General features: G+C 39.0%; 1 protein-coding gene across 1 annotated transcript; it reads right to left on the reverse strand.

Moving 5' to 3' along the window:
* Nucleotides 1–122: 122 nt before the first annotated feature.
* fam174b (family with sequence similarity 174 member B) lies at nucleotides 123–19888 on the reverse strand. Its single transcript, XM_067971380.1, has 3 exons — nucleotides 19448–19888; nucleotides 15944–16078; nucleotides 123–7145 (listed from the first exon to the last, which is right to left on the reverse strand). Exons 1-3 carry the CDS (start codon nucleotides 19750–19752, stop codon nucleotides 7142–7144), a joined length of 444 nt encoding a protein of 147 aa, XP_067827481.1. The 5' UTR covers nucleotides 19753–19888; the 3' UTR covers nucleotides 123–7141.
* Between the last annotated feature and the right edge of the window lie 310 nt (nucleotides 19889–20198).

Raw genomic sequence — 20198 nt, forward strand, 5'->3', positions numbered from 1 at the left:
CCAAGTTATAGTCCAGCAATTTTATTTTAAATTCACAAGCTTTCGGAGACTTCCTCCTTCCTCATTTACCTGAGGAAGGAGGAAGTCTCCGAAAGCTTGTGAATTTAAAATAAAATTGCTGGACTATAACTTGGTGTTGTAAAATTGTTTACAATTATCCCTAACATGGGATGCCCTCTAGTGGCAAATCTGTGTGCATGGAATGTACAGGACACATTCAAAAAGGCAGGAGTGTCCTCAGAGAGAACACACACTTATGGAAAGGGACAGATTAGTTGGACCTAATGGCCTCTTGTTGTCAAGAGTTTTCTTGTACAAAAATTTAGATTGGGCCTGATTATTAACATGACAGCTATTCAAAGCAAATACCTGTTAATAATTATCAGTGTAACTTTCACAGTCAGCTCATCTCAATTCATCTGTCCAGAGAGAACCTAGTTTCTCCCATTATAGCATGCAACTGTTTAAATTATTCCGGGGTTTTGTCTCGACTGACCTATCCACAAGTCCATTCCATGTGTTGATCACTGTGAAGAACTCCCTGCTATCAGTCGCAGTTTGCTTTTTGTCAGTTTCAACAAAAACATTTTCAACTGGTGCCCTCTTGGCTGGATTTAATATTTCTATACAGTTAACTATCTTACATCTCAATGTAAGATCCTGGCTAAGTTACTTCTAATCAAAGCTAAACAGTTCAAGTTTTTAAATCTGCCCTCATTACCTATAGTGGTTTCCAAAATGCAGAACTGTAGTTATTTAAATACTAGGTACGTAGTAGCTAATTACCTAATACTAGATAGTACTAGGTATGAGGGATTAGAGTTATGAAGAGACTTTCAAAGCTAGGGCTTTTCCCATTAGAGCCGGGAAGATTAAAAGGTATCCTAATGGAGGTCTTCAAGATTATGAAAGTTATGATAGGGTAAACAAAGAGTTATTTCCACTGGTTGGCATTATGATAATAAGAGGGCATAAATTGAAGATAATCACAAAAAGAATTCAACAGGAGGTTAGAAAAAATGTCTTTACATAAAAGATGGGTAGAATGTGGAGCATTCCTCTGGGAACAGTTTTTGGAACATTGATCACAAATTATTTTAAACAAGGAATTTTATAGTTGTTTAAAATAGAATATTAAAGGGTACGCATATGGGGATTAGCATGCTGATGGTTTCCTAAATTATACACCTGGCTGATCAAAAAAAAGGTACTGAACCAACGACCCTCCTTTCTACATAACCTGGTAGTACACCACAATGTGCCATTGGTTTCAACCACGAAGGTTGTGAATCAAAACCAGCCTATAAATCGGGAGGCTTTGACCTTGAATCCCACTGCAGAACTTGAATATATAACCTGGGCTGACACTCCAGTACAGTACTGAGGGAATATTGCATTGCTGGAGGTGCTATTCTTCAGGTGAGATATTAAACTAAGTCTGCCAGTTCTGGTAGTTTAAAATGGACATTAAAGATCCCAAAGTATTACTTAGAAAGCAGGGTGTTCTTCTGGTAGCTTGATCAACATTCCTCCCTTAATCAACACCACATAGTTGAGAAATTACACTGTGTAAAAAAATTAACACCCTGTTTTTACAGTTTATATAAAGTTGTATATTAAAAGTTATTGAATCAATTTCAAATTATATTAACATTCAAACAGAATGAAAAACTATTCTAAAGTTTAATATCAAGACCTCCCTCTTTAGAGTGGGTCAACTGAATTTCACCAAGACAGGAACTTTCCAAGAAAAAATATTGAGTCATTCTCAAATAGACCACCCAACTTCAGAATGAGGAATGCAAACTTGTAATGATCGGCTTTGACATACTGTGCAGACACGTTTCATCAAAATCCAAACGAAAATAAATTTTGGTGTCTTTTTAACTAAGCTTTATCTGTACGTTTAAAAAAAATTCAATCAGTCCCACTGCTGAACAAAAAATTACTAATTGCCATAAGGCAGAACAGATGAAAATATGTAGAGAACTTTTTGATCAAATTCTTTCTTTTGCAGAAAATGACTGTTGAAAGATTTTGCTCTGATCACAGCATGTGAGAAAAAAAATTAAAATAACTGCAGGATGTTAATTATCTAGCTTGCTTCTGGATCTTTGGTCTGCAATTAAATGCTGTCCCTTCATTATGAACAGCAAATCTACTCTAATCCCATTTCCCAGCTCTTTTCCCCAGACACTAATATCTTTCTTGCAGTAACTATCTACTTTCCTCTTTAAATGTGATGGTTGACAACTTCAATAGCCACTTGTGGTAAAGTGCTTTATACTCTAATAAACCCTTGGCATGAAAAGTTTCTAACTTCCTCCCTTATGCTTCTCGTACTAAATGTGCATTTATGCCCCATTGGTACCAATTCATTAACCAGTAGAAATAATCTCACTATTTACAAGTGGTTGCACGTATTGTGCATGTGTGTCAACAACCAAAACTGTGTGTTTGTTGAAATATTTTAATATTCCAAAAGTTAGTGAATGCCAGTTTTTGCAATAGGTTTGATATTAGCAGTATTAAAACAAAACAACTTCATAATCTGTGCCACTGAAATACAGTAATTTGCCAACCCCCCTGAACTATTTGCCAATTCAGAAGACCATGTCACCAGTATAAAAGGGGGTCCCCCAGGGCTTGGTTTGGTGATCTCCCAAACTCGACTACCACTTGTATGATAATGTGCAAGCAAACTATTTTTGATTAGTATAAAATCAGCACTCCAACTAGATGTGAATGTTCTGAAAATTAGTATGCACTCATTTAAAAGACAATTTCACTTGTTACTTGGTGATGATTGGGGGCTGGTTTGAAGTGCTTTTTGTTGTGCAATCAGCTACAAATGCAATTTTTAGAAACAAAGTCATTAGATCCAACAAACCTGTTCCATTTTGAGATCAACTGCACAAACTCACCCCCGAGATGTGACAATTTGTCCTTTGAATTCAGTTATCCTGTCTGCTTCAAAGTCCCCTCCCTGTTAACATTGCCCTACAACTCTGCTTTCCTTTGGGTGAAAAAGTTTCTTTACTTCCCTTCTTACTCCTAACTTACTAAAAATATAATTTAAACTTGTGTCCCTTAATAACTATATCCTTCACCCTGTTGTACCTTAAATAGAAATGAATCACTTCCGAAGAACCTCGTGTGTTATAAAGAGTCCGAGAGGGAATTGCCTCATTAAGTCAGTTGAAGGGCTCATTTCACTTTGGCTCTAGGCACATTGGAAAAAGTAAACAATGAATATTGCATTCTGCTCTCCAAACAACTTCAACTTACTGTTCCGACATTGTCTGAACAAACATCACAAATTTCCAAAAACAAAAAAAATGCACTGTGTCAAATCTAGATATTAAAATATTTCTTATTTGTATAAAGATGTAAACATAAAGCCAGTAGTGTAACACATAGGATAAAGTTATTTGATAAAATAAACATATTGACATGATTTTTAACTCGCTTTGATAGTTCCAAATACACACATTCCTGTTCATTTCCAAGTTCTCTTTAAACAGTGGTTGTACAATAGATATAAAAGACTTTTGTTGACTAAAATGTCAATATTCACTAATAAGTGATGCTGATTGTCAATATATGGTATAAAATACCACTTAAAAAGGGAATGTTTAAACCTGCTATGTGTAACTAATAATTGGTAAGGTGATGTACTTGGATCAGATCTTCATTTCTGTGGATCTGTACTTGGGTTTAAATAAAATAGCACAGGATTGTTTGGTAAGGTATGAGTAACAGCACCCACTTTAAAGATTCCAGGGTTGTTAGCCATTTTGAGTGCACCCTGTTTCATGGACTAAATCAAAACCGCTGTTTTGCAACAGTGCTACTCCAGTTAAAATATTTCTACTTCCCTCAAATTTTCTCCCCCTTCTTCTAAAAAGGTGTTTACTCATGTTGAGGTTTTGTTGCAAGGATACCAGTTTCCCACAGGTATCTCATCCAAATGGCTATTCTTCACGTCCAAGCCGAGACTACATTACAACAGCGGCTACACTTCAAAAAGTACTTAATTGTCTGTAAAGTGCTTTGGGACATCCTAAAGTTGTGAAAGGCGCTATAGGTCTATCCTAGACCAAGAGCATTAGCAAACTGCTCAACTGTGGAGGACATCACAGTGGAGTCTAATCCTGTCCTCACCCTTTGGGACCACATCCAAGTGGCCATTCTTGACATAACTGGATTGGTAGGCTATTCAATTGTTAGGGGATCAAAGCAAGGTACAATCCAGTCTTGCGCAACATCCATACACCAACAGTTGATAGTAATCAGGCAAGGGAAGCCTAGTGAACATCCACCCCCCAAACCTAGGAACACCAAGGTCAATTGTGCCACCCCTACCCAGCTGAAATCCACTAACTCAACATTGACTGTGGATTCAGAGAGCATGCTTCCAGGTAGAATTACATATGGGCCAATGCCTTTGAGGGGAGTGGGGGAAGGAAAGAAAAGAAATCCAGGATCAAAAAAAAATCTTTGACCATATGGTAGGACAATGAGCACAGCTTGTACTCAACTGCCTAGCAGCTCTAGATTTCCAAACAAATCTATTCAAGCTCACTTAATAAACCTTAAACCTCTATCACAGTATTCCTTTCCAAAACAAAACAATTCATGTAGCAGCAATATTACAAGATTCTTAAGAGCTTACAAGAACTATACTATCAACCCCAATGTATTTGGGGATTCAGGATAGATTATAAGATTCAGTGTTGTCACGAGGATTGCAGGTGAAACTGTGAAGGGATGTAAAATTTTTGTTATTCATTTGAACTGTGGGGAAAATACCGTATAACTATTTAATCCTTCCCATCTGGGTTGTGCCTATGGCGATGTCAAGTATTTGGTGTCAATCTACATAATTAGACATGGCACTCCTTCACTAGTGCAGATTCAGTAATTCCACATCAATGCACAAATGCTGAATTTTACCATGGAGGGGTAAAGAAAGATATCTAGCTACTATAATTTACTAGTTATTGATAGATCAGTTAATTAGCTCAGGACACACCTCAGCCTGCAATGTTTTGAAAGTGCAGTTTTCTGTAGAAAATGGCAAATCACCAGATTTTGTCAGCTTGCGAGTCCTGCTTTTCTTGGCTATGCTGTTTAGTATTAGGACATTCTGATTAAAACAGGACAGTTAAGAGGTAGCTGAGGACTTAGTCAATCTCCTCTATGATACAAATTAGTGCAACACAAGTTAAACATTCACACTGTGCATCCATCTTACTTTTACTTCCTTGAGGGAAAAAAAACAAGTTTGAAAGTGTTCCAGTTTGTCTGAGTCAATTTGATTTTTCAATACGTACTTCAACAGTCAGTCAATGTGAAGGAACGTCTCCTTCAGTGATATTGGCCCTCTTACCACAGTTGTACTATAGTACTTCTATTCTACCACTAGATGCTCCCATTGAGCCAACAGCTTCCAGCTTCAAAATGGAATACATTAACAATGCAGTGTTCTTAGTAGGAGTTACATAAAGTGTAATGGTGAATGTGAAATATACACTCCAATGCACGGCAAGCACTCCCCTTCCATCCACCCACCCCTCGTAAAACTTCAGGAAAACACAGGTGATGGGCATGAGAGATTTCTACTGTGCCCACAACTATATTGTATCCTTCCAACCATGGATTGTGTCTGCAGAGCACATTTTGAGTGGTGTAACATTTGGTTGCAGGTCTGCCAATAGTAATGCCAGTGTTGGGAGTAGTTTATGATGAAGAACTAAGACCGTCACATAATAAAAAAAGAGGTTTCGGCACAACAGTATCAGCTTAAGTGTGATTTTTCCTGTAGTGTAATAGTACCAATACACTATATAAACCTAGTACCAACACTGCAGTACAATGTAGTGCGTTAATTCCTTTGAAAAATAGCTTTAGATAGTCGAGCCCAGAACCAGAAAGTTCTCAACTGGGGAACAGTATAATTTTTAAACTTGGGAGTCTGACAAAGTACTCTCTAAAATTGAAGTGCTTGTGATTGGAGCAAGTCTGCCCAAACACTAGAAAACTGAAAGACCCACTATGCATTTTCAGTAGTTATTCTTAAACCATAACCAGATATACTCTTGTACACAGAATCTGGTTGTAGTTTGAATAGTATCAGCTGGTGCAGACGATTTGGACAAAGGAAATTCAGATTTTTTTTTTAAAAAATGGCTCAGTGACAGATAAAATCTTGGGAGCAGAGGATCAAACTTGCCAGTAACCCAACAATTGGCACTTGAGTGCACTGCACCACCTAGATCCATATTTTAGTATCCAATTTCAACTCAGCCATATATGCTGCTCCATACTTCAATTTTCATCATGCATTTGTCTGATGTAAGCAGAAGCAAGTTAATGTATTTGTCCAATAAGTGTTGAGTTATAAATATCGTGCTACTAACTCCTCACAACCTACAGGATTAGTTCCTGCCTTGCATCGGCAATGCAGTCAATTGCCCTACAAAATGCATTACTAATTCTTTATTATCTGCTAATCAATTGATTTGCTCCACCACCCCAAAAGTATTTATGCTCAGGTTGCAAATATTGCTGGGAATGCTCACAGTACTATATTGAAGGGACAATGTGAACTTGCAGACTTGGTGATGTTTAAGATGCCCTGTCAAATTATAGACCATAAGAAATCGGATATTTTAGAAAGCAACCACATGCTTTCTGTCACAATCTAATGGCGTGTATATTATTTTAAAAGCAAATATTTAACACTAAACCTCACCCAGGCAACCCATTTAAGTGTTAACTACATTCAACTTCATCTCAGTCTTGTAGTGCAGATATGCTGCTTTGGACAGAAGACAAACAGAACTAAGTGTCATACATACAAATAAAATCCTATTCATTTCAAAACACACTACAGAATAAAACCTCGAGTTTAAAAAAAGCTCTCTACAAAGTCCACAGGAAACAGACAGGAATGTTGCTCTGGACGAAGATAATTTAAATTTTGCTATACACTTGTGTGTACTATATGCAAGAAGCTGAATGAAAAGCTAATACACAGATGACAAGTCAAACACAGTTTTCTTCCAGAAGATTATTGTGGCTGGCGGTTGGCATAGTGTGATTGGCCATCCGTGTAATAGTCATTTCACACAAATCTTCACCTAGGGACAGAAAAAAGAAAGATCAATCACAGAGTATCCAGCCTATAATAATCCAACTGCTTCTTGGAAATTTTAAACCAATTTATTTTCTCTTTCAGGAACATTGAACTGTCTGGTTCCTTCTTTCAATGAAGCTTCAAACCGATGATTTCATATGCTGGGAAAGTGTTACCAGGGACCACCTGGATTGTGAATATCTGACCATATCGCATTGTTTAAATTATCCCTTGCTTCAGCTTGTAATTAAAGCTTGCAACAACAGATTCCTGTACCAGGCCTAAATGGGAGTTGGATTTAAATCAAAACTAGAAAAGAATAACTAATTTTTGTCACAAGAATTAAGTCTGCTGGAGATACAGTTATTACCCTGCAGCACTCCAGCAATCATGGCATTTTAACGACATATGTTAATTCAGCTCCTGTTGCACTGTTGGGCTCAGCAATTACCTTAAAGCCAATTCTCTCAGTGAACAGAGTCAGCAGTTACTGCTTTAAGAACAAACTTGCATTTATACAGTGTTTTACGTCTTCGCATCATTGGGAGAGCAAAACAGACTCGATACAAAATATAATGTTACACTTCCACCCACAGACAAGTGGACATGAATGAAGAAACAAATTGTGTCCCCCACTTCCCACTGTTTTGTACAGCGATTGTTGAGTCTATTGAACCAGCAGAGAGATCGATATCACAATGGGTGCAAGTAAAATAGTGATTCTGGACATTCCAATTATTGATACCACAGTATAAAACTAGATGCTGTGAGGTGTGGAAGCCTGCCAAAAGTTTAAGAGTCCAAATTTTCCAGGTGTTCTAAGTTCATGCTAATTGCAAATACTGTTTCATGCATCATGTGAATAGTGTTCATAAATAGAATTGTTCAAGCAATTGAAAGATGCATTGTTTGCATACTTTAGATCATCAGTAACTGTGATAAGCGAGCTCTCTTTCATCCAATAATTTATCACGGGTAATAAAAACCATGCTCTGAAACATAAAACTTTTCCTTTTAAACCAATTTTCTTCTCCGAAACAAAGTTTCTTCAGTAATGTGCTGGTTCCCCTTCTGCCCTATTTGCCAATTTATACAGCAGGGCACATTCAGTGATAACAGGAAATAGTGTGCATGTGAAATTTGCATCTGCATAATTGCTGTGAAATCACAAACATGACTGCCAGTCTGGCTGCAACCTTCCCTACATCAGGGTAGGTAGGATATATAGGTCCATCTAGTTTCCATAACTTTACAAACAATGGACACACTGGTCTGTAGTTTCCGGAGTTATTTTTGCTACTTTAAAAAAAATAGGAGCAACATCTGCCATTCTCCTGTCCCCAGTCGTGGTTTCTGGAAAATTTGTGCCAGAGTCCCAATTTCCTCAGAATCTTCGGAAGTATCTTATCCGGCCCCTGAAATTTATTCACAGCTGTTTGGCAACCATGCCAGTAGTAATGTGAATAGTGTCACAACCTACCTCTAGTGCCCTTTCCAGATCAAATAAGTTACCAGTCACCCTTTTGGTATAAACGGAGACAAAAAAAACAAACTTATTTAGCACTTTTGCAATCTGCATAACATCAGTTGTCATGCCCTCTCCTGATTCCACTTTGTGGTCCCACTTCATCCCTCGTTTTTCATTTTCTCTACATTAGAACTAAAAAATATCCTTCATTGCACTTGCCATATCCAATTCAAAATTTTTCTTTGCCATTCTGATGCTCATTTTACATTTCAGACATGCCTTTTGATATAGAATCAGTTTTAATTGTGTGCCATTTTCCTTCATGGCCTCCTTTATGAGTTGCTTAATAGTCCCATTCAACCAGGCAGGAGTGTCTTTAAGCTCAGTACCTTGGCTTTGCATGGGTACACATTGACCCATTGCATTCAGAATCACTACCTTGAAGGAACTCCATTCTCCTAGCCATATTCAAATATTCAGGGCCCTATCTTTCAAGACTTCTCAAACACTTAAAGTTGATCCTCTTTAAATCTGGCAATTTTTGGGGGGTTTTAATGACTGCTCCAATTCTAATGTTAAATGTGATCACATTACAATCAGTGCTACTTAAAGCCTCACCCACCTTTGTGTTGGTGATTTGATGGTCGCTAATAAATCACACCCAGGATGTTTTTTTTCCCTTGTTGGCTCCTTCACAGTCATAAAACAGTCTTTCATTAACTCTAGAAACCCCTTCCCTGTCTTACCAGTAGAGGCATTATTGCCCCAGTTAATTTCTGGCAAGTTGAAATCTCCTACTAGTCTCCTTCCTTATCTCACCCCACAGTTCCAAATCAAGGCTTTCAACCTAGCCTAATGCTCTATAGAATAGCATAACACAGTAATAGTTTACCTCTGTTACTTCTACCCAAAGGGATCCTGTGTCTGCACTATCCTTTTTTTAATATCCTCTCACTTGTGCCTCAACACAAGTTGATATATAGTATGTAGAATATGTAATAAAGGGAAAGTTAAATTAACATAAGAAATAGGAGCAGGAGTAGGCCATATAGCCCCTCAAGCCTGCTCCGCCATTCAATAAGATCATTGCTGATCTTCAACATCAATTCCACTTTCCTGCCTGATCCCCATATCCCTTGATTCCCCTAGAGTCCAAAAATCTATCTATCTCAGCCTTGAATATACTCAATGACTCAGCATCCACAGCCCTGTGAGGTTGAGAATTCCAGAGATTCCAAATGAGGGAAGAAATTCCTCCTCATCTCAGTCTTAAAATGGCAACCCCCTTATCCTGAGACTATGCTCCAGTTCTAGACTCTCCAGCCAGGGGAAACAACCTCTCATCTTCTACCCTGTCAAGCCCCTTCAGAATCTTGTGTCAATGAGATCACCTATCATTCTTCTAAACTCCAGAGAGTATAGGCCCCTTGTACTCAATCTCTCCTCATAGGAGAACCCTCTCATCCCTGCAATCAATCTAGTGAACCTTCATTACACCACCTCTAAGGCAAGTATATCCTTCCTTAGATAAGGAGACCAAAACTCTATGCAGTACTCCATGTGAGGTCTCGCCAAAGCTCTGTTCAATTGTAGCAAGACTTCCTTACTCTTGTACTCCAAACCCCTTGCAATAAAGGCCAACATGCTATTTGCCTTCCTAATTGCTTGCTGTACCTGCATGCTAACTTTTTGTGTTTCTTGTACCAGGACACCCAAGTCTCTCTGGACACCAACATTTAATAGTTTCTCACCAAATATTCTCTTTTTCTATTCTTCCTACCAAAGTGAATAACCTCACATTTCCCCACATTATACTCCATCTGCCCAATCATATAACCTGTCTATATCCTTTTGCAGATTGTGTCCTCGTCATAACTTACTTTCCCACCTAGCTTTGTATCATCAGCAAACTTGGATACATTACACTCAGTCCTTTTATCCAAGTCATTAATAGAGGTTGTAAATAGCTGAGGCCCAAGCACTGATCCTTGCGGACCCCACTAGTTTCAGCCTGCCAACCTGAAAATGACCCATTTATCCCTACTCTTTTTTTCTGTCCGTTAACCAATCCTCTTCCCATGCTAATATATTACCCCCAACCCCATGAGCCCTTATCTTGTGTAACAATCTTGTGTGGCACCTTATCGAATGCCTTTTGAAAATCCAAATATACGACATCCACTGGTTCCCCTTTATCTACCCTGCTAGTTACATCCTCAAAAAGTTCTAACAGGTTTGTCAAACACGATTTCTCTTTCATAAAACCATGTTGACTCTGCCTAATCATGATGTACTACGTGCCCTGTTACCACTTCCTTAATAATGGATTCCAACATTTTCCCAACGACTGATGTCAGGCTAACTGGCCTGTAATTCCCTGTTTTCTCTCTCCCTCCTTTCTTGAATAGCTGGGTTATACCTTCCAATCCGCTGGAACCATTCTAGAATCTAGGGAATTTTGGAAGATCATAACCAATGCACCCACTATCTCTGCAGCCACCTCTTTTAGAACCCTCGGATGTAGGCCATCAACTCCAGGGGATTTATCGGCTTTTAATCCAGTTAGTTTCTCAAGTATATTTTCCTCTTCTGATGATAATTACTTTAAGTTCCTCACTAATTAGCCTCTTTGTTCTCCACTATTTCTTGAATGTTTTTCATGTCTTCTACTGCAAAGACAGATACAAAATATTTGTTTAATGCAACTGCCATTTCCTGATTCCTCATTATCATTTCTCCTGCCTCAGCCTCTAGGGGACCAACATTTACTTTTGCTATTCTCTTCCTACTTACACACTTGTAGAAGCTCTTACAATCCATTTTTATATTGCTTGCTGGTTTACTTTTATATTCTATTTTCTCCCTTGATAATCAATTTTTTGGTTGTCCTTTGTTGGTTTCTAAAACTCTCCCAATCCTCAGGCATACTACTCTTCTTGGCAATATTATAGGCCTCTTCCGCTCTCTCGCGTCTCTGCTCAGTAGATTGCACATAAAGAGAAGGGAGACAGGTTTGGCTGGGTTAGAACAGGTTCAGAACAGGTTCATGCCAAGATTCTGAAGAAACAGGAAGAAAACCAAACCCACACAGCCAGCATCAGAAGCAACAGCTGGAGGAAGAGGATTAATGGCCTTTTCTTGTCAAAATCATATCTAAGCTTTCGATTAAAGCGGAATGATTTTTTTTGTCGCCCAATACATATTTGTAGTAACATAATCATACTAACCAAGAGATTAGAAAATTGTTAGACTTTGATATAACATATACTCTCACCTCTCAGGAGCAGTGCTCCATTGAGGTTACCAGGCTGATCTGAATGAAGCCTTTTCATTGGCCAAAATATTTTCCAACATTTTAATGGGTCATCTCAATTACCAGCAACAAAGGAGTTTGCCTGTTCCTGTTTACTAGGTAAGGCCATCAAGTGATATGGAGCAGTGACAGGCAGATTGAGTTGATGTACAGATCAGCCATGATCTAATTAAATGGCAGAATAAGCTTGGTAGTAGCCTACATTGTAATGAGCCTTGGTTCAATTTGCCTGACAGGCTGGGTTTATGAAGCATGATATGATGGCGTATCGAACTGAGAAACATGTCCTGCGGGTTTATCAGATATTTTTAGAACAGCAGATTGCAAGAAGAATTTCCATTTTGTTCATTACATTAACTTTCAGTGGCCCCCCGAGTTAAGCCTTTGATCCCTTTCTTTGCAATTTTCTATAATCCATTCTCACTCAGATTTTCTTTTTTCTCTTTACAGCAAAGCACTCAGTGTTTAAACAAACAATGTTTCCCTTTTAACGCTTCTTCTCAATCAACACATCCACTGCTAGCAATGCCTTTTAGCATTGTTTCAATCATATTCCCTATCCTCTGAAAGATGACAGATGGCATTTTGTCTACAACTGTGGAGGATGACATCAAAATGCCAGTGCCTAATAACCTTATAAGCAGGATTGTACTTTCTGTAAAATGCAAAATGGATTTTTCAGTAGAAAGCTGTTGTCAGCTGATACAACAACAACTTTGAACTAGTGTCAATCTTATAAAACAATCTCGCTTTCAGGTGATATGAAAATCTACATCAAGAAGAATCTTCTCTCTGCACAGCTGTCGGCAGCACTTTCAGCAGCAGAGAAAGACAACAGAGATAGCTAACATAGTGAAACAAGTAACATGCCCCAGAAAGGATAATTTCCCACAATGATATAGATTATAAATAATTGGGAGCGTGTCCAAGACCATAACATACTAGCTGTGGATCCCATTTATAAACTGCTTAAACTCTGTTTTTGTACCTCATCATCTGAATCTTTGGGTAGGGTATAGACTTACCAATATTTACAGACTCTGCTACTCCCCTTACAAGCAGAAGCAGAAACTACCAACAGCTCAAGACTGGTTCTAATGAAGGGAGCCCTTCTGTTTTTCTATTAGAGCATGCAGATGTTTTTATAATGAGTTGAGTGTCCTGCCATCATCCTTCCTGTCAAAGCCTTCCGGCTGTTTGATCATCCTGTGTAAAGAAGTGCTTCCTGGCATCAGTGCTAAACATGCATTCATAACTCAATATGTACCCTCTTGCTCCTTTGGCATAGCAAAGTACTGTTTTGTTTCCTTTCCCTATTGTGTTAAGTATATTGTATATTTCTACAAGGTGTTCTCTGAATCTTTTGAGGCTTATCAAGTCAATCATTCTTCATAGCTCATCTCCCTAATACCAGGGATCAGCTTCACTCCTCAATGAAGTTCCAATCACGTGGTATAATAGCACTTGAGTTCAAATCACTGCCTGACGTCCACTTCTGTCTATGACTTGGCACAAAAGTAAAAGCCGTTTGAGAACGGAATAAAACTAGCCACACAAATTTCAGCTATATAGAACCAAATGGAGCACACAACACATCTCGGAGTTCAGGTGACATTAAAACTGCTTGATCTTCAATGTCATGGTTTATGATGCTATCTGAGCTGCTTCACATGCAATATTCTCGAGGCTATGTCTTATCCTATAAGTAACGCACTGTGGCCATCTGTTCTCTATTGTCATGTTTCCCTATGACAAAATCCCAACTCTGCAGGCAAGTAGTGGTGGACTGAGCGGAGCGGTCTGATTTACAACTCTCAACGGTGCTGCTCCAAAGCCAATTTTACATTTTAAAAATAAGTGCTTGCATATGCTGCACATTGATTGCTATGCATGCAAATACTTCTAAAAACCAAACACCCACAAGTTTTCGTTATTGTATTGGTATCTAGCAGTGTATTTTTGCTTTTGTACTTTGCAGCATCTTTTCAGTAAATAAATCTGGCCAAATAATTTTACCCTGTATGTATCGGTTTGTAGGTGTGTTATTATCTAGCTTCTCATAATGGAAGAACATTATGGGCATTCCATGTATCATCAATTTGGGGTTAACCTATTTGCCAGAGATTAAAGACACAAATTTCGGTTCAGAAACGGTTCTGATTATGGAGACTGTCTTCTAGCTGTCAACCTGAATAGTTGCTTATGAAGAAGCCTGAACTGTTTAACATGCATTTCATGTTGATGGTGGAGTCCCTGCTATAGACTGGCATTGCAAATAACCCCAATGTGTTTAGTTTGGTAAAGTAGAAGTCATTTTTCATTCATGAGTACTGGAATAAAGATTGTTAATTTACATTAAAAGCATGAGTGGATAACCACCTCCCCCACCCAGCAAAAAACAGGCACTAAATTTACAGCAGCTGGTTTTTGAATGGTCATTGACCATGAAATTAGCAGTTCATAACCAGAAAATAGGATGTTTGAGATTGCAACTAATGGCTTCAATATGCAAATTAAGAGTCCATAATGCAGCATTTTCCATCATATTATCCAGCTAACTGCTGTAATCCATTAAATAACATCGCAATTGCATCACATTACAGCAGAGATTGGTTTTTTTACATTGAAATCTGAAAGTCTTAAGTGTTTACGATAGGAATAATCAACTGAATTATTTATTTAGTTTGCCTCAAAAGTAGCTCATTAGGCACTAATTTGTCCACCATTAATTTTCTGAGGACTGAATCACTCTATTCAGTTTCTACATTTAATTTTGGAGAGATGAACAAGTACCACAAAATACTGTTCAGAATGATAAGATTACAAAAGCAAATATGCCACAATAGTATATTTCACATTTGATACATAGATTAGAAAATGGAAAAGATTAGGGACATAGGAATGTACAGGACTCCACAAGACCACTGCAGTCTATCTGCTCAGTCCTGAAGTTAAAAGAAGTCACCATTTATCTCTCTAGCTCTGTCCCTCATCATTTCCTTCACCAAAAATCTATCCAAATTCCTTTTGTATTTCCCTAAACTATCCACACATTCGAGACTTTCTGAGAGACGTAGTTAAATCTAAACTATCTTCTCCCTTATGAGCTCAAGTCTGTGCCCTGGTTAGTTTTAATGGGTGTAATACTAACTATAGATTTATGACAAAAACTGACTGTACTGTACAGTCCTTTTGCTTTCATTCAAAAATGAATGGGCAGTCCTGCTTGAGCATGTATGCCTACCAGCTGGCTAAATGAAGAGCTGCATCGACATGTCCATGTTGGCTTAGAGGAACCAAAATGTTTTGCTGGTGAGCAGTGAGACAATTCCTATTCTACTGACTTATACTCTAGGGTTGGAACTTGCTATTTTTACATCCCCACTGTAAAGAAATACATTTCCCAGATTTTGATGGGAATATTGTATGGCAAGTGCTGAAACTCACCAATGGAGATTATTTTTGATTACAAATTAGTGTGCAATCACCAATGACCTGTGCTTGCAAGTATAGGCGTGTGGATGTTAGGTGGGTGAGGTCAGGGTAAATGCCAATACTTTTGGTTGTAGTGTGCAAGGGAGAAAGGGGAAGGTGAAAGGAAAAATTTAGTGTTAAATAAAACCACGATATCCTTGGAAGGGTCAACAAACTAAGAAAACAAAATAAAATCTATTTGTAGGGAGCTTGTCTTTGCCTAATTACTTTTCTTATCCCAGTTGACAAGTCAGTCTTGTGACTGTGCTTATGCTGAATGCCAAAGGGAAAAGCTGAACCAGACCTCACTTAAAATAGTATGAGTGACTTCTGCTAGAATACAGTATAAAGTGCTATATTTCTTAGCGCATAGGGTAACTGGACCATGAGATGCCTCATTGCAGGATTTGCTATTTCACTAGGAAAGTATTCTTCATGACATGCATTAAAATAACTGATATTTAAATTACTCTATACGTGTACTTTTTATATTAAAACACTAGTGTCACTGAGATTTGGGGGAAATTGGGAAAATTCTACGATGTACCTGCTGTACTTTACATCAAACACTGTTGCATCTTCGTCATCGTCATTATCTTCATTGAGCGGAGTCATTTCCACCTTTTCTGCTGGAGTTGTAATAATATCATACTTCCTCGTTTTTCTGAGTTTTCTTCTAGACCTGAGGGTAAGAATATGTGTTTATTCACAAAGCAGAAGTGATCACTAAAGGTGTGTCTATTCCATCTGAATAAAGGCATGAGAACTAGCCATTGCGCACTTAATATTGGAGTGATAAAAAGTACTGGCAGTACAATACAAGCCTAAAGGAATCCACCAGGAAAAAAAAGAGCCTCTTTGGCCACTGTTTACAGAGAAGCAGCGCATGGCAATCTCAGCATTGAGCCTCAGTGATGAAGAAAAATTAATGATCCTGACTGCGATAGCAGTGACCTCATGGTGAAAAGTTTATTCCTAAATAATTTGTCTTTGGTAATGAACTCATCAAACAAATGCCAGAGATCACGAGGGTGTAAGAAAACAGAACAAAAAAAAAAAGTTTCTTGGCCCATCCTGTCCATTCATTCCATAAAAGGTTATATACAATTTACATTACCAACTTAACCTCTCGGGGGGTGGGGCATGGTAGGGGTGAGGGAGTGAAAGTGCAAGGGAACACTCAAAGATGAAAGTGTGAAATTCCTCCCTGATTTCCAAAACTAATCAATCATAAATTCCATTGTACAAATCCAACATTACTAATGATGTTATTGACTCCTTATCAGTTGTTTTCTACAGTAGTCCCAGGGCTGTACCACAGCTGCATACAAGGACCACACTGTTGTATTAATATTTGATCATCAGTTTACATGTTTCCTCTAACTTTCAATCCCATGTTAGGTATTGGATGCAACCCTTTTTCCAAAAAGAGTTAATTGACCTCACATCTATTGTGTGCGAGAAACAATTCTCCTGATCTCTAGTTTGACTTGGTGCTCATTCATTTTGTATTTGTGTCTGCCAGTTCTACCCTAAAGGCCAAGTTAAACAACAGATATACCTACATTATCCAAATCTTGAGACTAGAATTATGCTCCTTCTCAATATACTTGTCACCAATAAAAACAAGTTCAATTCTGTGAGCTTCTTTCTTTTTGTAACTTAAAACTCAAAGCCTTAGAATCATCCTGACCATTCTTCTCTAAACTCTCTCCAGTTCATCAGTCTCTAATGTGTCGGATCCTAGAGCACTCTTTTCAAAAGGAATGGGGGAAGGGTCCTGGGAGTTCCTTCAGTACAAAATACACATCCCCCAAATGCCTCCCAACCCACCACCACCCCCTCTAACAAATGTTTTTTAAAAAATTCCTGTCCCTATTTTATACCAGTTATTGAATTGAAAGCAAGTTTCTCCCCTGCATTTCAAGTCTTCATTTGTATTACTAACTTTCTGGGATGTACATTACATTTCTGAAAATAGAAAGAAAGTGTGCCCCAGAAAGGAAATTTTCCCACTATTCCCTGGAGAAGTGGTTCATCTCTTGTTGAGTGCCTCAGAGCTTGGGAACTTTCAACATCATGCCAAAATACATCAGCACACTAACAGATTGCCCATGTCAAGATAGATTTGAATAAAAACTTTTATAATGTAGTTGCATGACCTATTTATGACACAGGATCAGCTGTACAAATGAATTTTACAACAAAAGAACCTGTTGTGTCTGTACTTTGTGTACTTCTTTAAATCCATGCATTTCTGGGCAGTCTGGAACATAACAGAATTGGCAGTATTGCACAAGTCCTCAAATGGCCCTTTGGTTGCTAACAATGTCTTCATTGACAAAAACTCCAAGAAATAAAAGTGAGCTGGAGATTTTATTTTACAAAACGCTGGTATTTTAATTGCCCATCTGGTCAGTTGCTAGGACGTGTGCAAGGACAAGCTGGGAAGAATTTGCTCTCATGGGGAAAAAAAATTGGAATCATCTTCTCCTCTTTCCAAATACTGGGAGCTTACATAATGGGGAAATTAATAGTTCAACCTTCACATTACCACTCCATTGCTAAGTAAGTTGGTGAACCAATAGCTTACATTCACCAGATTCTAATTTTTTAAAAAAGATAGACCAGCAATCAATATAAATGGAGTTGCAAACAGATAATCTCTCACATTTCCACTGAGAAACTAAGGTGGAAAGCCAGGGCTAATATTGTAATCACTATCAAGGTTAATAAAAGGAGAGTAGACAAGACAAATTAAGTACTGGGGGCTAGGTGACATCAAAAGGTGATTTTAAAAGCTTGTACATTTAAGATGAAGGGTAGAATTAGGAGTGGTGGAGACTTCAAGTTTTCATGTCCTGGGAAAAATAAGTTACCCTAGTACAATGAGTCTCGACTTCAATAAACAGAATGCAAGAAGGAGGTATATCTCAGGTGGTGAGTTTGGAGCAAAGGAGGAACAAGGGGACAAAGTTCATAACAGCAACATAATAATACACCATAGTAGTATAGATAGAACAGAGACAAGAAGGACTGAGGCAGAGAGAGTAGGGTAACCAACCTTCACCCAGTTTAAGACCAAAATGGATTCAGAGAATTTAAAAAACTTGTAGCACATGGCCAGCTCCATTCATGAATACAGCAGTTTCTTAATACAATCAAAATTTGCAGTGCAATTTTCAAACAGAATTACTGGGCAGCCACAAGTAACTTGCAACCTAGAGCACAATTGTGATATCTAGCTGCTGTCTTGCCTAGCACACTGCATATTGCAGCCATTCCCAGACACAGCACTGGATCATTTTGAACAGGAGACATGAGTGCATATCAAAACATTAAATCTTACATCTGCTCACACATCCGGTCACCCTGTCATTACAAATTCCTTTGTCCAAACTTGTCATGCTGTAATTACATCTCATTCTAGCAAAGGTGCTGCAGCACAGCCATTGGTAGCAGCATGCAACTACAGCATGACAAGTTTACATAAGCAGTTTCCATTATAAAAGTCAACATATGAAATTTATATTGGAAATATTTTTTTTAATGCATGACTTTAAAATAAGGAGTGAATTAAATCAGCACATCCTGATCCAATTATACCCAGCCTCTAACCCTATTAGACCAGAAGACTATACTTTTGGTCTCAACTCCATGTGCAACACTACTGGAGATTGACAAGTAACATTAAAAATCTTACATCTGAGCCCATTTGCTAATCTTATATCTCCATATTTGTAAAGGAAGCTAACTCTATAAAATGTAAACGCCACCCCTACAGGGCTGGAGGGAGTGATTACAACACGCGAGGTTTAGTTAGTTTCCCTTATTAAATGTAATCATGAGAATTGAATAGAAATGTAAACTACAGAATGTTGTTATGACCTTAAATTGGTGCCTGAGTTGTACCTGCACACCCTGGTCAAATATCCCCTCTCCCTTAAGCCTGCTTCACCTGAAAGCTACACTTGGGGCTTCACTCTCGGTAACACACACACACACACACACACACCTCCCCAGTTGCAGCAGTAGCCCCCAGATACAGTACCTGATTACTCTGACCAGCAGGCACAGGATGAGGAGAAAGGCCCCGGCGGAGGCGGCCAGCACCAGGTTCTTGAAGGTGGAGAAGTGGCGCACGATGGAGGTGACGCTGTCGAAGGCCGTGGCGGTGCCGTTGCCGTTGCCAGGGGCGGCGGGTAACCCAGTCCGGTTGAGGAGCGCGGGGGCCGCAGCCAAGGCGGTGCTGGCAGCAGACGGGCTGTAGAGCATCGCCAGCGCGCACAGCCACCAACGGCACATGGCCGATCCTCGCCCAAGCCGCAGGTGATCGCTGAGGGACTCCACCTTCATGAGGCCGCGCCGCTTTACTGTCACTGTCCCGGGCTAAGAGGGGTGTTTCCTCGGCCCAGGGTTGCAGGCCGCTGAGCGGAACGACAAGCTCCGCGGGTTTGAGGCGACGCGCTGTTTGTACAGTCAGCTGCGCGCCAGGACGAGGCTAGGGCGGCGTTGCCAACTCTGGTTGGACGCATTCCTGGAGCTTTCGATCACATGACCTCCCTCTTCAAGACGCCCCGCCCCCCCACGCTCTCGCCATTGGTGGACGAACACGTCCATCCTCGGGAGGCACCGCCTTCCCTCGTCAATTGGCTGATTCTGAAACTGTCAATCAAACAGCCTCCAATTTTTTTTTAGATTAACGACCTTCCAATTTTTTTTTTAAGATAACGAGTGCTCAAAGAAACTTTCTTTTAAACGCCCAATGATGTTTCTTTTAATCACAGATTGCTGGCAGCAAC

Source organism: Heptranchias perlo, chromosome 34, assembly GCF_035084215.1.
Source record: "Heptranchias perlo isolate sHepPer1 chromosome 34, sHepPer1.hap1, whole genome shotgun sequence".
Classification (NCBI taxonomy): Eukaryota; Metazoa; Chordata; class Chondrichthyes; order Hexanchiformes; family Hexanchidae; genus Heptranchias; species Heptranchias perlo.

Excerpts from the sequence above, each read along its gene's own strand:
- fam174b (XM_067971380.1), bottom strand. The coding sequence starts at position 19,752 with ATGAAGGTGGAGTCCCTCAGCGATCACCTGCGGCTTGGGCGAGGATCG. Across the intron at positions 16,079-19,447 it reads CTGCTGGTCAGAGTAATCAG|GTCTAGAAGAAAACTCAGAA; the intron begins GTACTGTATCTG and ends TCTTACCCTCAG.